The 18,512-nt window shown below is 57.1% G+C and overlaps 2 protein-coding genes across 2 annotated transcripts; both read right to left on the reverse strand.

Moving 5' to 3' along the window:
- Window positions 1-2,733: 2,733 nt before the first annotated feature.
- On the reverse strand, window positions 2,734-6,249 carry FEV (FEV transcription factor, ETS family member). The gene is made up of 3 exons (XM_042953524.1): window positions 6,171-6,249; window positions 5,349-5,423; window positions 2,734-3,320 (listed from the first exon to the last, which is right to left on the reverse strand). The coding sequence occupies exons 1-3, from the start codon at window positions 6,220-6,222 to the stop codon at window positions 2,734-2,736; spliced, it is 714 nt and encodes a 237-aa protein (XP_042809458.1). The 5' UTR covers window positions 6,223-6,249.
- Window positions 6,250-10,880: 4,631 nt separating this feature from the next.
- Window positions 10,881-14,448, reverse strand: CRYBA2 (crystallin beta A2). Its single transcript, XM_042953239.1, has 5 exons — window positions 14,354-14,448; window positions 13,642-13,806; window positions 12,720-12,861; window positions 11,432-11,574; window positions 10,881-11,028 (listed from the first exon to the last, which is right to left on the reverse strand). The coding sequence occupies exons 2-5, from the start codon at window positions 13,800-13,802 to the stop codon at window positions 10,881-10,883; spliced, it is 594 nt and encodes a 197-aa protein (XP_042809173.1). The 5' UTR covers window positions 13,803-13,806; window positions 14,354-14,448.
- Window positions 14,449-18,512: the final 4,064 nt, after the last annotated feature.

Genomic DNA, 18,512 nt, shown 5'->3' on the forward strand with positions numbered 1-18,512 from the left:
ACCATTAAATTCTAAAAGCCATAGCAAAAAGAAGGAGATTATGTCAAAGAGTTATGAATACTGGCCTCTATGGGGCACCTGGGTGGCTCAGTCGGTTAAACGCCCGACTTCGGCTCAGGTCACGATCTCACGGTCCGTGAGTTTGAGCCCCGCATTGGGCTCTGTGCTGACAGCTCAGAGCCTGGAGCCTGTTTCAGATTCTGTGTCTCTCTGTCTCTCCGACCCTCCCTTGTTCATGCTCTGTCTCTCTCTCTGTCTCAAGAAAATAAATAAACGTTAAAAAAATAAAAAAAAATAGTGGCCTCTGTGCAGTGGGACTGTAGGTGATTTTTTCCCCCATGTTTCATTACACTCTTCATCCAACACATGCTTAATGAAGCCCTTATGTGTGTATTTCTCAAATTTTCTATGCTGAGTATGTGTTATTCGGAAAACCAGGAAAATATCAAGTGACAATAAAATGAAAAAGAATGAAGACTTTCCCTGGGTGGCCTTTGAGGATTTCATCAGCACTTTTTGGGGGAAAGCATTCCAGCCCTCCCTGCACTTAGCTGTCCTGCCTTCCACCTGCATTTCCCCTTCCTGCCCACAGGGCACAGGGAAGTCTCAGCCTCCTGGCGGGAGCCCAGGGTGTTCTCCCAACAACCTGCCGGAAGCTTGGGATAGAAGCACCAAGACTAGGTGGAAGGGGAACGTTGGCCTTCGTGTGCAGCCCAAGGCTGCTGTCATCACTTCACGCACCTACCCAGGTGTCATTTTCATCTAAGGAAACGCGAAGGAAGTTTTCCTGCCAACAGTTTTTGTAAAAGGCGCAGAAATATTAGGAGGGTCATGGTTCCATGGGTGCAGCATTCAGGAGCACCTCCAGGTGGTGAGGAAAAGGGCTCATCCAGAATGACCCACTTGAGCCACTTCCAGAACTTCCTAGGGATGTAGGGCTAGGGCTCCCCCTTTGCCCTCCTCTCTGAAGGTCAAAGGAAGGCTGGAAGCTTCGGAGTCCTCCAGTTCTCGGTTAGGGTGAGACACCTGAGGTTCCACCAAGCTAAGCTTGGGTTTGGCTGCAAAACCTGGCCCAGGCTTACCCGGATCCCACCAGCAGAGGGCGCGCGCCACCCGCGAGAAGGAGGGTGCCGCCGCAAGCCACCGCTGGGAGGGGCGGGAGCGGACCGCGGGCTCGAAGGGGTGTCCCTCTTTCTGAAAATAAGGAGGCTGATCCAGAGGAAAGATGGCGTTGGAGATACAGGGGCGCGGGGGGGGGGCGGTTGTGAGTGAGTGTGAAAGTCAAAGTGAGTGTAGGCTGGGGAGGCGAGGGGAGGTGGGGAAGATGAGCTGGAGAGACTGAGGAAAAGTTGAGATGGTGTAAATATTACACAGGGTGGGGGGCGCTTGAGTGAGTGGCTCAGTCCGTTAAGCGTCTGACTTGGTTCAGGTCATGATCTCCCCGTTTTTGAGTTCCAGCCCGGCATCCAGCTCTCTGCTGTCTGCTTGGCGCCTGGTTCCAATCCTCTGTCTCCCTGTCTCTCTGCCCCTCCCCTGCTCGTTCTCTCTCTCTCTCTCTCTCTCTCTCTCTCTCAGAAATAAACATTTTTTTAAAAGATAGGTCGGGGGGCTCCTGGGGGGATGCAGTCGGCTAAGCCTCCGACTTGGGCTCAGGTCATGATCTCCCCGTTGCTTAGTTGGAGCAGTGCCTAGGTCTCTGTGCTGACAGCTTGGAGTCTGGAGCCTGCTTAGGATTCTGTGTCTCCCTCTCTCTCTGCCCCTTCCCCACTCGTGCTCTCCCTCTCTCTCTCAAAAATAAATAAACATTAAAAAAAAAAAGACAGATGGGGTGGGGTCACTGAGCAGGTGGAGGTGGAAGGGAGGGTGGGGCAGGTGGAAGGGAGGGTGAGGCACGTTGGGGTCCCCTGCTCAGTGGAGGGTGGGGCTGCCGCAGGTCAGTCTCCCTCTTAGGCTGAGCCCACCCTCCAGGGGCTCCTCTCTCTCCTCTGGTAGCACCCAAGCCTGCTTTGCCTTCATTCTCTCCAACTCTTCCTCCTGACGCTTCTCTGCCAGGCCTGAGCCGGGCATTTCCTTTCCCTCTGAAAAAACCTTCTGGTGCAGCAAAGAACACAGAGAGGAGACAGTAGGGAGCTCGGGAGCTTTAATAGAAGGGAAGGGAATAGAAACACACCAGGCCATCCTGCGCGTGGGGGGCGGGGGCGGAGGAAAGGGGCCCAGAAGCTACCTAGATGTGTCACAGGGGCAGTGGCCCTCACCAAGTCCGGTGAAGCCCTGGCGGTGGAGGAGCAGGTGGACGGTGTGAGGCCTCCATCATGCTGGGGTGGGGCAGCTTGGTGGGGGAGAGAAAAAATGAGAAAAGGTTTGGAATTCGAAAGAGAGGGGTCATAATGGAGGGGGCTTTCAGGAGCCAGGCCGAAGGACAGGTGGAGGGCAGAAAAAGACGGGGAGGTCCGAGAACCCCCTTCGTGGTCTGGGGTCTAGAAGAAGGAGGTTAAAGGAAGTGGGGGCAGGCCACTGTCACAGCTGGGGGTGGTGGCAAATCCAGTGTTAAAAGAAGACTGAGGAGGCTTCAGGTCCCTTCCGTCGGGGCTGGGGGCGGCGATGAAGTAAAATCTGAGATCAAAGGAACGGTGTGGGGGGGAGGCTCCGGGCCCCTGCCCCGGGGTGTGGACGGGATCCAGCGAGGCCGCGCGGCGCCTGGGAGAGGGCGCGCGCGGCACCCGGCCGCCCCGTCTAGTGGTAGTGGCCCCCCAAGTGCGAGGCGGCGGCCACCGCGCCGAAGGGCCCGGGCGGGGGCTGCAAGCCGGGGCTGGGGTAGAGTGCGGCGGTGGCGGCGGCGGTGGCGGCGGGGCCCGGGCCGGGCCAGTAGGAGAAGCCGGCGGGCGCGACTCCGGCCGAGGCGGCCATGAGGTTGAGTTTGGAGAGGCCGGGGAAGGGCAGCGGGGCGAGGCCGGCTGGCAGCTTGTAGAGCGCGCCGTCCTGGGCGGCGGCGGCGGCGGCGGCGGCCGCGGCGGCGGCGTGGGCGTGCGCGGGCGGCGGCTGGCAGGCCTGGGCCAGGCCCTGGAAGTCGAAGCGGTAGGCGTAGCGCTTGCCGTGCACCTTGCTCATGATGTTCTTGTCGTAGTAGTAGCGCAGCGCGCGGCTCAGCTTGTCGTAGTTCATGTTGGGCTTGCTTTTGCGCTCGCCCCAGCGCCGAGCCACTTCGTCTGGGTCCGTGAGCTTGAACTCGCCGTGGCCACCCTCCCACGCGATGCAGCCGGCGTTGGCGCGGTCCGCCAGTAGCTCCAGCAGAAACTGCCACAGCTGGATCTGCCCGCTGCCTGTGGGGATGGGGCTGTCAGCCGCAGGCGGGATGGGGGAGGCAGGAGGTAGGGGAAGAGGTGAGGCGGGAGACCGGCCCGGCCGGGTGGGACCCGGCGTCGGGGAGGGAACGGGCGCGGCCAGCGGGGTAGCTGGGCGCAGCTGCAGCGGCTGGCCAGGGAGGGGCTGATCCGCCGAGCGGCCTTAGCGCATACCGCGCTTTTGCACAATGGAAATACGGCTCCCACCGAGGAGGACACAGCTCCGCGGGAGCCTGGGTGTGTGAGAATTGGGGAGGAGGGCAGGGCGAAGCACAGCCTCCTTTGCGTGGGAGCAGCAGCGGCTCTCTCGCAGGCCAGCAGGGGCCGAATAGCAGCCCCTACTGCCGCCTTGGCCCTGCGCCCCTATTCAGCAGAGAGGAGCCCACACAACCGCACAGGGCAGTCTTTGCAGGTCGTTAGACTGCCCCGTCCCGGCTGGACCTTGTCCGCAAGTCCAGAGGGAAGAGGCAGGAGTGCGGCAGGATCACCCCCGCCTCTAGACAAGGCCTAGCCCCCAAAGGCGTACAGTTAGTCGGACTGGCCCTGCCTAAAGTGGAGAAGAGGTGGAGGCTGGCTTTCTTGCGGTACCAGTCAGACAGGAATGGGGGCAGTGGCCCCCAGTGCGCGCCAGGACGGTCAGACTCTGAAGGCTCCCCACCCTTCTCAACTGCCCAGTGCGCACAGCACAGCTACTCGGGTTGAGTCCCCATTTTCGGAACAGGCGGGATTCTGGCAGGTGGAGGTGTTATACTTCTCTGGGGCTTGACGCACAGCTCTGAGGAGAGGAGATGAGACTGGGAAGCCACCCGTGCTTGGCTCCCTGCCTCCTCCCTATCTTTGGCCATCTCCCGGGCTCTTCGGCCCAGTCCTGATTTCAGGATTTGCTGGAAGCGGCCAGTAGGTGTTTCCCAGATACGCCGGCGAGGAGACAGAGGGCTGCCCGAGAATTTCCACTCCCTTGTTTTGGAGGCTCCGTCGGACAAGGGGAGAAAAATCTTGATACAATTACTTCCTCGCACTCTCTTTTAGGGGAAAAAGGGGGGGGAGTGTTCCTTCGAGTAGTCTGATGATTGATTCCAATCAAGTCTGGTGGGACCTCTCTTCTTTTCTCAACCCCTCGCTCTAAACGCAGACCTGCTACTCACCCTCACTTCAACCCCAATCCCTCCACACCAGCGCAGCCAGTAGCTGCCTGACTTCAGGTCAGGAGCTTTAGGGTCAGAAACAAGGAAAGGTTTGGGTGAAAACGTGCAGCTGGCACTGATGCAGACCGACATCAGAAGCTTGGAAACCCATTCTTGTTGAAAATCACGTTTCCTTTTGGGTAAAGCAGTTGCCAACCTTGTCTTTGTGGTTACCGTGACTTGGTGAGATCCAGGGTACTGAGGTGGGGAAGGGGAGAGGAGAGGAAGGTGGGGGAGGAGAGAGAAGGGGGGAGGTGGGGGGCTTTGGGGAGGCTTTGCGGGAGGGCCAGCCAGGCTCTGAGACCAACAAGGCAAAACCTAGAGTAATTTAGAGACATGCGGAACTGGGTGGGGAAACGAAGCCTAGCAGACTTGGCTCCCACAGCCTCGCCAGCCTGGGCCAGTGAGGCAGGTAGGTGCTGGCCCGGTGCTGTGGTGAGGAGGCTTGGAGTGGCCAGGGAGTAATTATTGGGGTCCCCATGCCCAGAGGTCCTGAGCCTTGTGCTCCTGCTGCCAATAGGGAAAGGACACCAAGCACCTGGGTCCTGGCCCTGCAGCAGAAAAGGCCAAGGGCTAGGATCCTCTCCCTCTGCCCTGGTCTGCAGGTCCAGCCCTGGGACCTGGAATATGCTGGAGCCAAAAGCCAAGTGCATGCCCCCTCTCCTCGGCCTCCACAGTATGCCTGCACCCTCCCTTTCCAGAGCTCTGCAGTACACATCGCTTCCACCCTCCGATCGGGTGGCCGGTGGCGCCCGTCCTTTTAGGATGCCCTGGCCTCCATCCACTGTCCTCACCCCCGCCCCCAGTCCGCGGGCCAGCTCACCTTTCTGTACCGCCGGGCTCAGGGGCCCCCACCCCGGGCTCTTCCCATCCTTGAAGAGACCGTCTCCGACGGGATCTGTAGCAGCGGGAAAAAACAGTCAGGAGGACCGGGGCGGAGGTTGTGCTTGACCGAAAGGGCTCCGGGCCAAGGCTCGGGAAGGTGGGGGTGTTGGGGGTTGGTTCCTGGGTGCAAGGCTGGGGGCTCAAGCCGCCAGCTCCTCCTCCCGGAGCCTGGCCTGGGCGCGCGCCGCGCGGAGCCCCTCCATAACGCCCAAGTCAGGAAACGCGTCCAGGAAAAAGGAAATCCGCTTTCCGAACGGGCCGGCGGGAGCCTTATAAAGCCGAGCAGGCAGTGCGCCTGGCGAGCGGGAGCGCCCGGAGCCCATCGGAGAGGAGAGGAGGGCGCCTGGAAGGCTGGGCTGGTGGGAACGCTCGGAGCACGGAGGTGAGGAGCCACGAGGGCGCAGGGGCGACGCTCAGCGGACCACAGCCTCCCAACGCTGAACGCACACGGAGTCAGTCCCCGGCCACACCGAAGACCTCTGCTCCCCGTACCAGGCTTTCTCAGCCCCTGAGCTCCCGCCCTCGGCCTCCCAGGTTCCCAATCTGCTCACTTGGAGTCCTTAGACCTCGCACTAAAACCCCAAACCTCTCCATCTACCTTTAAGGTCCCCCAGTGCCCTAGATTGCTCAGTCTTCCCAGCAATCCTAGTGTCTGGACCGCATCCCGTTCCCTTGGACCCCAGCAACCCCTTCCCATGCCCTAGCCCAAACTTCCGGCCCCAGGTCCCGGTGCCTCCAGCCCCCGGCTGGTCCCTGGTACCTGGCAGGTACATGTTGATCAGCAGGGGCTGGGAGGCGCCGCTCTGTCTCATCGCCGCCAGGGACTGGGTGGTGGGAGGTGGGGGGGGGGATGAGAAAGGGGGGAAGCGTCAGGCTTTGCGCTCCGGGGCACGGATCCCCGCCGGAGGCAACCGCGGGTGACAAGGAGAAGAAGACGGAACAGGTCCGACAGGGCCTGGCGGGAGGGGGCTGCCCGGGTGTGGCGGGGGATGGAGGGGGTCCTGGAGCGATGCTCCCAGCTACCAGGCTGCTTGGAACCCTCCGGCCCCCCGCGCGGGCAGGGGCCGCAATTTCCGTTTTAATTAAAGCGCTGCTGCCTCGGCCCCCCGGACCCCGCCCCCGCCCCTCTTATCGCCCCATCGCAATAAAGTCTCCGACGCGCCGCGCCGCAGCCAAGCGCACCCAGCAGCCCCCAGCGCCCCGCAACCCGGGAGACGCGCGGGGGATGGGCCTGGGCCTCCCGCTCTGATAGGGGTCGGGAGCGCATTTCTTTTCCGCCTCCGTGACTCTCAGCAAACAGCGAAGGGGCAGAGTACCCGGCCCACCTCGGACCCCCGGGGCCACAGCCCCTCCTTCCGCCCATTCCCGCCCCCATCTCGGCTCCGCTCTCCTCCCCCTTCCTCCCCCCACCCCCGCCCGGGTTCCCGTCTCCAGGCTGCGTTATCTCCATCTTCACTTTTAAATTTCCGCTTCCCTCCCTCTCGCCTGTCGCTCCGCTCCCGGCCGGGCAGCAGTTGCTCCCTTTATCTCCGCCCCCTCCTCCTCCCAGCGCCTTCTCCCTACTCCTCCTCGCCTGCTCTCTACTCTTCCCTGGAGACCCGATCTCCTTCCCTGTTTCCCTCTTGCTTTGGCCTGTTCCCTGCCTTTCCAGATCTCCCGGGCCTTTAGGCCAGCGCGGGGCCGTCTCCCCCCACAACTTCAAGTGGGTTGCCCCTTCTCCCCCTTTCTAGGTCTCTCGTTCCTCATCTCGTCTCTTCTATGCCATCCCCCTTCCTGTTTCCTCTCTCTCTCTCTCTCTCTCTCTCTCTCTCTCTCTCTCTTTCCTATGTCTCTCCTTTTCTCATTCATTTGCTCCTAATTTGTGGCATGTGGTGGGCTCCTCTTCCTCCCCAAACTATAGCTCTTCCATCCATCCCCTTCCCCTCACCCCAGCCCACTATCCACCCTCACAACTACTCTCATCCTGGTTCTCTCTGAACAACTGGTACCTTGTTCTAGCAGGAGGAAAGGGGTGGAAACAGTGTTGTGTACTGTCTAAGGCCCCCAACCCAGGGCGGGAGGAGTTGTGGAAGCTGAAATCCATTCCAAAGATGCTGGTTGTGTATTAGCAAAGCAGATGTGGTTCCCAAGTGGCCTGGAGTCTCTGTAGGGCTTCCTGGCTCAAGAGAGCCTAGCTAAGGAGGGATGCTAGCTGAAGATGAGGCTCTGGACTAAGAGCCCCGCTGCAGCCATGCAGCACCTGGTGGCTACTGTCCAAACGGACACTGCTTGTGCCCAAGAGATGAGGAGACCTGGGGCTTCAGGTTACACTGATTGGAGTGGGCAAGTCTCCTGCAGAATCCATGATCCAGGGGTGCCTGATTGAGGATGGCTGAGAAGTCCAACTTCGGGGGCTCAGCAGGGTGGGCCCCTGCTCATTCCTCACTTGCTGTAACTGCTGGAGTGTTCATCTTTGCTGATGGAGGGTGCAAAAGTCAGAAGGAGCAAAGGAGGAGTGAGGGAGGCAGAGCCCAGGGGGAAATGGGAGATCTCAGGATGCCAGAGGATCCTAAAGGAAGAGAGATGGGGCTTCAGGATGTGGATGAAGAATCTGGGGGGAGCAAAGATAAGAGGTTAGGATCCTCTCTGGGGACCAAACCCAGGGCTTCACAGGAGGGGAGGGCCTAGGGGTGGGGTTGAGGTCCCAATCTCTTTCATTCATGCCTTCATATTTCTTTCCTAGATAGAAAATGAGGGGCAGGAGGTCAGAGCTGAGAGAGTGGGGAGGCAGTGAGGTTCACCCACATAAAGCTCTCAGCAGAAGGCTGAGACAGAAGGGAGAGATGCTCAGAGTTGGGGGTCTATCCAGACATCCCAGCTCCAGACTGGTGAGGGATCAAGAGCTCAGGCTCTGTGCCTCCACCTCACTGAAGACTCAGGTGCTAGAGGGGTAGGTGAGCTCTGGAAAGAGTTTGAGAGGTGTCCCCCCCCCCCATCCCTGACCCTGCCCTTGGGTCTTGGCTGCATCTGAAAGGAGAAGACCTCCTTCATCCCCTTTGGCCTTGGCTGAGTGCAGCCAATGGATGAGTCCCAGGCAGCTTCTCCTGCATCCTCCTTCCAGCTGGCTGGGTGCCAGTCCCACAGGGTTCTGCTGACCATCAACCTGCCTAGAGTGGGAGGAGGTTGGAAAGGTGGAAACACTCAGTTCTAGCCTGGCCTCTGCATCCCATACTCCTTAGTTTCTAGTGTGGGAAGTGGAGTTGGACCCCTAGGTCCAGGAAAACCTAGAAGGTTCGTGTTGACAAAGCCTGAAGCAAGTATTAGCTCTCTCAACTCCCAGGTGGGGACACTAAGACCTAGAAATCGGAGTGTCCTATTCAAGTTCACGCTGGCAGTCCCTACAGCCATCTTGCTGACTCCTCCCAGAAGCCACAGACCCTCCTAGAAGGAGGGCAGCTTAGCTGATGGTGCATACTAGATCTCCCTTTGTCCACTGCCTACCATTGCAAAGCAGGAAGTGGAGAGGTAGACTGCTGGGCTCTGAAGCCAGTTGGTCTGAGTTCTGGGTTCAACTCCAATTCCCCCATTTCTTACTTGTATGGCTTTGGGGAAGTTAGTCCCTTCCACTGTAAAATGGGGATTACAGTACCTACCATACAGAATTACGAGGCTTATATAACCTGTGCTGAACACTCAGGCTCTATATACATTTAGCTATTGTTACCATTACCATCCCCCAAGGGGACATTTAGGACCAGGAAGGAACCCCAGGCTCTTCTGGGACCCAAAGAGGTTTGGGGCTCTGCTGAGGCTTTTAGCCACAGCTCAGGTCAGCCTTCCCTTAACAGCCTGGATTTGGGGTCAGGAGCCCTGTGTTCAAGTCCTGACTTTGTCACCATTTAAGTGGATGGCTTCATCAAACCTTCTCCCTCTCAGACAGCCCAGCTTCGTTGGTGAAATGGATGAAGTATGGAAGGTGTTAGGAGAATCAAATGTAACAGGGGCCATGGACTCTAGAACTCATCCAGGTATAAAGCAGAATTCATACCCTACCTAGAATTTTGTCCCATGCTCTCCCGACTTAACCCTAGGATCCATGGATGGTGGGATGGGGGATAGTGCAAGGGAATGAGGGCCCTATGTTGACTGCCCCAGTGCTTTTCCATAACACCACAAGCATTTTCAGTGGGTTCTCCTTGAATCCTCACAACACTGTGAGATAGACAAGGCAGGGATCAGTAGCCCCAGTTTACAGGTGAGGGAGTAGAGGTTCACGGATGCTACATTATTGGGTCCCAGGTGTTCTGACTTCTGGTCCAGGGCTCTTTCTAAAGGAGCAGATGCCTGACTGCACAGCTGGGCCCTTGGGAATGGCTCAGGTCCAAATCTGACTGTTCTCCCTACCTTCTCTGGGCTTGGGCGATGATCTGGGCCACTTCTCCCCATTGATAGGTCCACTAGGGGCTTGAAAACACAAGCATCCCTGAATGACAGAGTGAGGGGAGTCCCCAGGGCCTTGAAGGCCCTGCTTATGAGACTAAGGGTATCATTAACTGGGCCAGTGAGGGAACTGGGTAGAAACTGCTTTGGTGCCAAGGACTCTGCTACCACACTCAGCACCAACATGGCTATGGTTTTCTGCCACCGCTCCAGAAACCAGGCTTATTGTGGTCAGTGGCTGTGGGGTAGACTTTGCAGCTGACCAACCCTCTGAAGAGAAGGGAGAGAGAGGAAGAATGAAGAGGGTTCTTGGGAACAGCTGAGAGGAGGCGCATAAAAATGCTTTGTAAATGTTGGAGCTCAATGTCTCGAAGGGATTGTTATTCAGACAAAGGGTCTGGGGTTCCACTGAGAGAAAGTCTCCCCTTTCAAAGGCCCCAGGAAGCAGTGGAATTTCCCACTCATTTATCCTTTTACAGTGTTGCTTCTCTATCAGACAGAGATTCTATAAAGCTAGGAAAAGGGTGCAGGCTTTACTCAGTTGGATAGGGAGCCAGGCTAGGAGACAAACTCTGGGGGGTTAGAGAAGAATCCAACTGAGCTCCACATAGGGTTAAGTAGGTCCTGCCGTGCATGCTGGTGCCTGGCCCAGATGGGTGGAATTCAGCTATGAGCACTGTGATAGGACTGTGTGCACCCAAACCAGAGGATGGCAAAGGCACCATGTGTGTGCTATGGTACACCTGGACCAAGCTGATTGGCCTTTATCAGGGAGAGGTGTGGGACTGGTTGTCTTTAACAGGATGCCCAAGGTTCTTAACAGCCGTTTTCTCAGCCCTGTCGGGATCTAGCCACATACATTCTAAGCCAGTTTATGCTTCATAGTCAACAATCCCAAAGCCTGAGGGAAGAGTCAGGTTGACAGGGAAGGACCTTCAGAAGGATTAGGATGAAGATCACAACGCAAGACACCAAGAAAGAGGCAAGAGGGGCAGACAGGTTCAGGAACCTTTATTGAGGGTCCTCATGGGAGGTGTCAGGGCTGTGGAGCTTAGTGCTGGACTCTTCGAATGGACTGCAGCAGCCCAGTGTGGGCCTGTGTGCCAAATTCACTGTAGTTTCGGAACTCCCCACTGTGCCGGTCCCGCTCCAATACATACTGGTAGCCTCGATAGCCTGGGTACTGGTAGGCCACCCACCTAGGCCAGTGAGATCACAGGGGTGGTGAGCAGGCTCTGCCCCCACCCCCACCAATGTCCCCCATTAGCAGCCCTCCTTTCGCAGCCCCAGCCCCTAGCTCCAATGCCATTGCTTCAATTTTCCCTGCAATGATCTCTCTCCCCTATTCCCACTCTCCATTGCCTCTTCATCCATCTTTTTAAAAATCCCTTGCTCTATCCCCACATTGGCTCTCTGACTCTTATTCTCCTATTCTCTGCCCCCCCCCCGTCTGTCTCCATCATCTCACTTCTCCCGGTCCCCCAGTACTCAGCATCTCTTTACTATGTCTCTTAGCACCCCATCACCTTTCCCAACCCCCCTCCCTGGTCTCCATTGCCTCCATTCTCTTCCCATCTTCCCTGTTCCAGTCCTGGGACTCACGCTCCAGAGCTGACTTTGAGAGAACCCACATCCTTGCTGGCCCAGCCCATGGAGGGCAGGGATGGGTAGTCATCACTGAGTTCAAACTTGCAGCCCTGGAAGTTATCTCCTTCAAACAGGGTCACACGGCTGTCACTGTGATTCTGAAGCACAGGAAGGTGGGAGTGGTCAGGTTAGGCCCTCCAAAGAGGTATTAATGGGTACATTCTCAGCCCTACTCTCCCCACCTTGCCACCCAACACAAGCTCTGCAGACACTTTGGCTCCACAAGCATTCCCAAAGATCACTCCATCAGGTCCATAGCAGGCTAGGAAGCTGGGAGGCTCAGAAGTCCCTCGCCTAGTCCCTTCTATGGCTTTGGGTTGAGATGGTGAGACTGAGGGTTTCCCAGAAACCCTTCCAGGTCAGGACTAGAGATAATCTTGTAATCTGGACCTCTTTGCAGAAGGAAAATCAGGGATCCTGAGAGAAATTTGGCCCATGAACCAAGGCAGTTTTCCTAAGGGCCTCATTGACTACTCAATCCCCTGTGCAGCACCTTGGGAACAGCCTCTCATAGGGTAAGGCCCAACTGAGGGGTGCCAGATGGCAGAATCATAACAGACAGGCCAGGCATCAGTGCTGGCTGAGTCTGGGCTTCCATAGTCCTAGGGCCTTCCCCTCCTGGAATATAGAAGCTAAGCTGAGTCAGCATTTGCTCTTTGCCCTCTACCTCTCAGCCCCAGGCCTCAACAGTAGGGTACCTAAGTCAGCACAAGTGAGAAGTGAGATCCTCCTGTCCAGTGATTCATTTGATTCATTGCCAACACTTCCCCCACATACATACACACAGAGATTGATCTCTTCTCAACAATGATCCCTGAATTGAGTTCTAGTCTCATCACGTTAACCCTTGTGTCCGAGGGCAAGTCACTTTGCCCTTCTGAGCCCCATTTCCATACGTGTATATGAGGCTAACAGCAGCCGTCCCAACCTTACAGGACTGTGTGATGGCAGAAGCACTCTTTAACAGGTGTGGACGACATGATGTGAGGAACATGGGTGCTCAAGACAGGCATGGGCTTGGTGCTGTCCGTGGTGCTGATTTTTGGGCACCTGACTGAGGTCCACTGTCCCAACTTTCAGGGACTCTTCTGGCTCTGGAAGTAATGCCACTACCACTCATCTAGGAACTGTGTTTACACATTCCCATACACTGGATGGACAGCCTTTATGAGGTGCCATCGTGGGGTCAGGGTCTGGAGTGAGGAGGTAGGAAGCAGAAGGCGAAGGGGAAGGCTGTGCTTACTGCGCAGAGCACTGGCCGGAAGGAGAGCAGCTGGTCACTGTGGTGGCCGCCACTGCCACTCCAGGCACTCCAGCGAGGATAGTCACCCTTCTCCAGAATGAACTGCTGTCCCTGGAAGTCAGGGTACTCAAAGGCCACCCAACTGGGGAAAGACAAAGAAAGCTGGGAGGCATCTGCCCCAGGCTCACTCCTTCCTCTGTCCCCACCTTGATTACTGTGATCGAAAAGACTGAGAACCCCATCATTTTTCTCCAACCCCAAGTCCTTACCCTGACATACACAGCACATGGCAATATGGCCCCTCTAGAAAAACTAAAGACAGTATATAGCTGCTATCTGGGGTTTCAGGGATCCAGGCTTCCAGCTTAGCCTCCCCAGGATGAAAGGAATTTTCCAGGTCTGAAGATCACCTACCAACGGTTCCTACCTCGAGGATTTAGGTGCCTGCAAAGGTAGGTGTAGGAACCCCCCAACCTGCGGTGGCAATCTGTGATAACAACAACCTGCAATAATCAGAGGTCTCAGCTCTCCCAAGCGCCCCAGGCTCTCAGAGACCAGGATGGAGGGAGAGGAAGAGATTTAGCTTCTTTTATTACACCAAGTGCAGAACTATCTAGCTGCGCAGAGAAAAACTCTGGGGAGGAAATAACTACACTGGGAACCCCTTCAGGGTTCAGGCCCATCTCTCGGGGCTCCCACAAAGGGTTGCCTCTTGCCTTTATCCTTTTAGTTCACATGATTTGTCTTGTGGCACATGGGGGAGTTCTGGGAGGCCAAGGGGTTTCCCATGTTGGTCAGTCACAGGCAAGGCTAACAGTCTGGGGAACGGAGGGCTGAGAGCTGAGGTCCCAGGCTCGGAGCTTAGGCCAGGGGAGCCCGGCGGCCCCCAACCCAGCCCGGCCGCGCCTGTACCATCACTCACGCGCCATTTTCCACCTTGACGGAGCGCACCCTGCGCAGGCCTCCGCGCTCGGCGATGTTTGCGCAGTCGCTCAGCAGCCTGCAGCGGCGACCCTGGAAGTCCTCCTCGTCCCAGAGCGTGAGGCTGGCGGGCGGCGGGCCCGGCGCGGGGGCGCTGCTCATGCCGCTGAGGAGAGAAGGGTGGGACCAAAGGCTCAGCGTCCCTCAGCCCCCATCCGGGGCCCAGGCTCGCCCAACCCGGGTTGGGGGTGAAGAACGCGGGGCTGGACCAGGGCCGCTAGAGGCTCTCCCTCACCTCGCCCTCCCCCGCCCCGGAGAAACCCTGCCCCAGCACCGAGTATTCACCGGGTGGGTGAGCGCGGTACTGACGGAAAAATGGAGAGGCTGCGCGCGGGCCGGGCGTGCGGGGCTTTATACCCGGCCTCGCTTCCCCTCCCCGCATTCCCTCCCGCTGGGGTGGGGGGAGCTGAGTCAGCGGGCAGGCTGCGGTCAGTTCTGGTGTCCTCTGGGGAGCCGAGGCCTTTCCCAAAGCCACCAATCTGGCCCCAGCCCTCCGGGATTACAATAGAAAGTGCTGAGGCACACGTCCCGCGCCCGCCACAGCTGAGGCTGACTCCGCTTTTTCTTTATTGGGGGCCTGAGCCAGGCAAGGCGCACCCGAGCTCTGGGCAGAACGCGCCCTCCCTGGCCCGGACACTTAGGGATGGAGATACCAGGTCACCCTGGGGCCGCCCGGCTAAGACCGCCAATTCTTGACTGGAGGGCGCGGGGAGTTCTTCCCAACGTCTAAACTCCGCCTCTTCCTCAGGCCTAGGTCAAGGCCTCTCTTTGGGGCCACGCTGGGCAGGGAGGGTAGACGCGACTTTCCGCAAGAGACTTTCCTCACGCCCCTCAGTCCTCTTTTCCCCGGAGGATCGGCCCGTTGTGGCTCCTTTCCACCCAAGCTTGAGTTCCCAGAACCGGCTCTGCGGTCCCGGAGTTTTCACCCGCAGGACTCGCCGCGAGGCGGCGCTGAACTCAGGGAGAGTGAACCGCCCAAGGGAGGGCGCGGATTTACGAAGCGCTTAGAAATAATAGTAGCTAGGGAAGTGGCTCGCTGTGGTAGGTAGAAAGAATATTTCAACCTCAGCGCGACTCTCCCAATCGCCACACCGAGCTCCAGGGTCTGAGAGCTCTGGTTGGGAGTGAAGGGCCAAGGCTCTTACCCTCATTCCCAGCGCCCTGTGTGTGGGGGAGAAGTGTGGGAGGGAGAGAAGGAGAAGGAAAGGCTTGACGACCCAAGGGAGGCTCCAGGGAGGACATTTCCTCACAATTGACCGCGGAATGTCCCAACCATCGTAGCTCTCAATGAGGCACAAAGACTTCTGGCAAAATTGTGAGTTTTCCTTAATGGAGGGGCTATTCCAGCAGAAGTGGAGGGGTGAGTGAGAAGGGAACTAATAATATTTTGTTGCTCCTATGAGCCAAGTGCTTTCTTTATAGACTCAACAACAGTGGAGAGCGGTAGGCTTGGATATACAGATGTGGGAACTGAGGGTCAGGGGTGCGCCGACCTTTGGCCAGATTCACAAAACCGGTGTCAAAGCAAGATTAGAATTTAAACCTTTTGACTCCAAAGCCAGTCCTCTTGCCACTCAGCCCCCTGTGACTAAAAGGACTCATAGGCCAGATGCAGCCACCTCCAGCTCCTGGCAGGCTAGCCATGCTGACCGTCCATCTTTTCCCCCAACTGCCAAAAGCTCACTTCCACCTCAGGGCCTTTCCATTTGCTGTTCCTGTTGCCTGGAGTGTCTTAGTCAAAGACTTTGACATGCTGGCTTCCTTATTACCTCCTGAGTGATGCTGTTCCTGGCATTTACTATTCATCATACCACCCTGTTTTCTTTTCTTCTTCTGTTTTTTAAAATGTTTTATTTAATTTTCAGAGAAAGACAGAGCAGGAATGGGAGAGGGGCAGAGAGAAAGGGAGATACAGAATCTGAAGCAGGCTTCAGGCTCTGAGCTGTCAGCACAGAGCCTGATGCGGGGCTCAAACCCACAAACCCGTGAGATCATGACCTGAGCCGACGTCTGAAGCCCTAGGCTTAACCAACAGAGTAACCCAAGCACCCCTCACCCTATTTTCTTTACAGTGTTTGTCACTCTAAAGTTGTCTTCCTCTTTTGTTTATGTGTGTTTATGGCTGTACCGAGTGTCTCCCTTGCTAGAGTGTAAGCTCTGTTTAAGGAGGCAGGGGCTGTGTCAGTCCTGTTGTTATCCTCAAACCCAGCATGGTGCTGGACACATAGTAGGTGCTCAATAAAACATGAGTGAGTGAGGCAACAAAGTGGTCAGGCTGGGCCATATGTCTGGGGGGAGGGGAAGAGGAGTAGAGGAAATTACCCAGTGAGAGAGCTAGGGTAATGGTTTGCGCACTCTACCAACTCCCCCCCCCCCCCCACGCACACATACACAAATTCTGGAATGCTGAGAACAAGCTCTGGGAGCCACTGGAGCCTCCCTTGGGTCTCTCTTTTCATTGGTAAGGAATAGCTGTTGAGGATCATAAGGTGCGTGAAGGTGAATGCGAAGAATAAAGTGCCCTAAAACTGAGAAGTAAAGCACAGTTAGTAATATTTGAGTCACAGCAAGGACGACCATATGGGGTTGACTGGAGACGGGGTCAGAACCATGCCAATTCCCTGATTCCCTACCCTTGGTGGGCGGTGGTTGGAGAAACACAAATAGGGTATACTTTCCCCAAATCCATAAAGAAGTACAAACTATCGAGGGAGGCAAGAGCCAGTCCTGGATTCTTCGTGTCCTGGCCCTTGGACTTTGCCTGGACATGGTGGGAGGTGAGAACCTGAATCTCTCCTTCCCTCCCTTTTCCTCCCTCTTCCTCCATCTCTATCAGAAATTCTGGATTCGGCCACCAGGAGGCGCGGGCGGGACGCGCCGGAGGAAGCTGGCGAAGAGGGGTGAGGTGGATGAGGGAGTTGGTCGGGGGCTGAGGTCGGAAGGGCGGTGCGCGCGGGTGGCGAGTGCGTCAGGCTGTGCGTCTGCGCTGTTCCGTGACGCTGGCGCTGGGTGTCAGCTTCGAAGGTGCGCTGGTGTCTCTTAGATGGACAGTGTGTTTGCGGGAGCTGGGGCGGGGGTCCTGGGCGCGGCCCTGAGATTGGGGCTCCACCTAGGTGGGCAGTTTCCAGTTTCTCAGCTGGCCAGACAACCACATTCTACAGGAGGGGCGCGCGCGCGCGGGGTGTGTGTTCACAGGCCAGGGAAGTAGTGGGGAGGAATAACAGCTGAGATCCAAATTAGAATTAGGAATCAGGCTGGGATTTGGGGGTGGAGACCCTTTGGGTGAAAAAGGACACCGCCCCTTTTCTAGTCCTAAATTCGGCTTTTGGCTCTGCTCTAAGAAGCTGTGAGGCACTAGCCAGCCTCTTCGCTCCTGCATACCTCAGTTTCCTCATCAGGAAAATGGTGTGTAGGGCCCATTCATTGTTCCCCCTAGTTGTAGATGTCTGTGCCCGGCTCTCTCAGAAATGGGCACACCCACCAAGACCACCCATAGGCAGTTGCCTAGTCCTCTCTCAGGGTCCCCACATCCCCCAGACCCCTCCCTGGCTCTGGGCCTCAAAGTCATGGAGAAAGGGAAGAATGACCTACTGAGGGGAAGGGGCTGTCAGGTGGCCCTGCCTCGTGTGCTGGAATGGGACTCTGGGATCCCTGTCCCTTTTCTGTGCTATGGACCCCTGTCCCAGCCTCCTTTCTCCTTTCTCTGGTCCAGCTCCAGCCCCCCAGCTTCCCCCCACCCCGTCCCAATCCCTTCCTAGCCCCCTCTCACTCCCCAGCAGCTGGTCCTGTTTGTTTTCCCAGCTCAGTTGCGCTCAGAGCTTCCTGAAGGATGGATGCACAGGTGGCTTTGTTTGCCAGCTCAGCACCCTCACCCCTACCTCCTCTGCATCCACAGCCTCAGCCTTTGGGCATGGAGGGGGAAGTTAGACAAAAAGAAAATGGTGTCCCCAGATCTACACTGCCAGGAGACCTCAAGATCTCATAGGGATCTCATCAGCCTCAAAGAACTACCCGCACCCTATCCAGCCCTGCCTCTCTTATGAGCACTTTCAGTCCCATAGAGAAATCTTCAGTCACCTTCCTCACGATTCTTCAAAATCTCACAAGGCACCTGAAGATCCCAAAGAGAAACCAGCAGACTCAGTCCTGTGTTCTAAGGACCTGTGAGGCCCTCAGACCCCAGTCAGATACCCATACCATAGGGGACGTGCATGCAGATCTGACAAGGAAACACTTAACCTGATCCTGGGCTCCCACCCAGGTCTCTATTCCCTCCATGTAAAGGCCCTGAGAATCCCCAGGGACATCTCCCTCATCCATCCCTGAACAGCCTGACTTCTCCGTATGGCCGGGCAGCTTAGAGCAAGCACCCAGTGGCCAATGTCCTCTCCTCAAGTTGGCCTGCTCCCACCTCATTTCACTGGGAAATCAGTCAGGGCTTTGGTGACTGAAGATGCAAATTCTGTGACTGGGGGGCCCTCCCTCCCCTGGTCCCACCACCAGCCTCTTCTTTGCAGCCCCACTCCCCCACCCTCTGCCTCGCCTCCCCCTCCCCCTCTCCCCCCTTCTAGAGCCTGGAACTGGCAGAAGGGCACTTTCCCTGGGGCTGTGAGATCTGGTCTCCTGGGAGACAGAGATAACTGAGTGAGAGATCAGTTCAACTCAGGCAGGGTCCAACAGCCGGCCCCAAAAGAGTGTGTGGGGGGGGGGTCCTGTCGGGGCGGGAGCTCCACCCACATACTCATTGTCTTACCCTGCTAGAAACAGAGCCCCTCTTCTCTGCCCCTCAGTAGGGTGAAGAGCTGGCTACCA

Source organism: Panthera leo, chromosome C1, assembly GCF_018350215.1.
Source record: "Panthera leo isolate Ple1 chromosome C1, P.leo_Ple1_pat1.1, whole genome shotgun sequence".
Lineage (NCBI taxonomy): Eukaryota > Metazoa > Chordata > Mammalia > Carnivora > Felidae > Panthera > Panthera leo.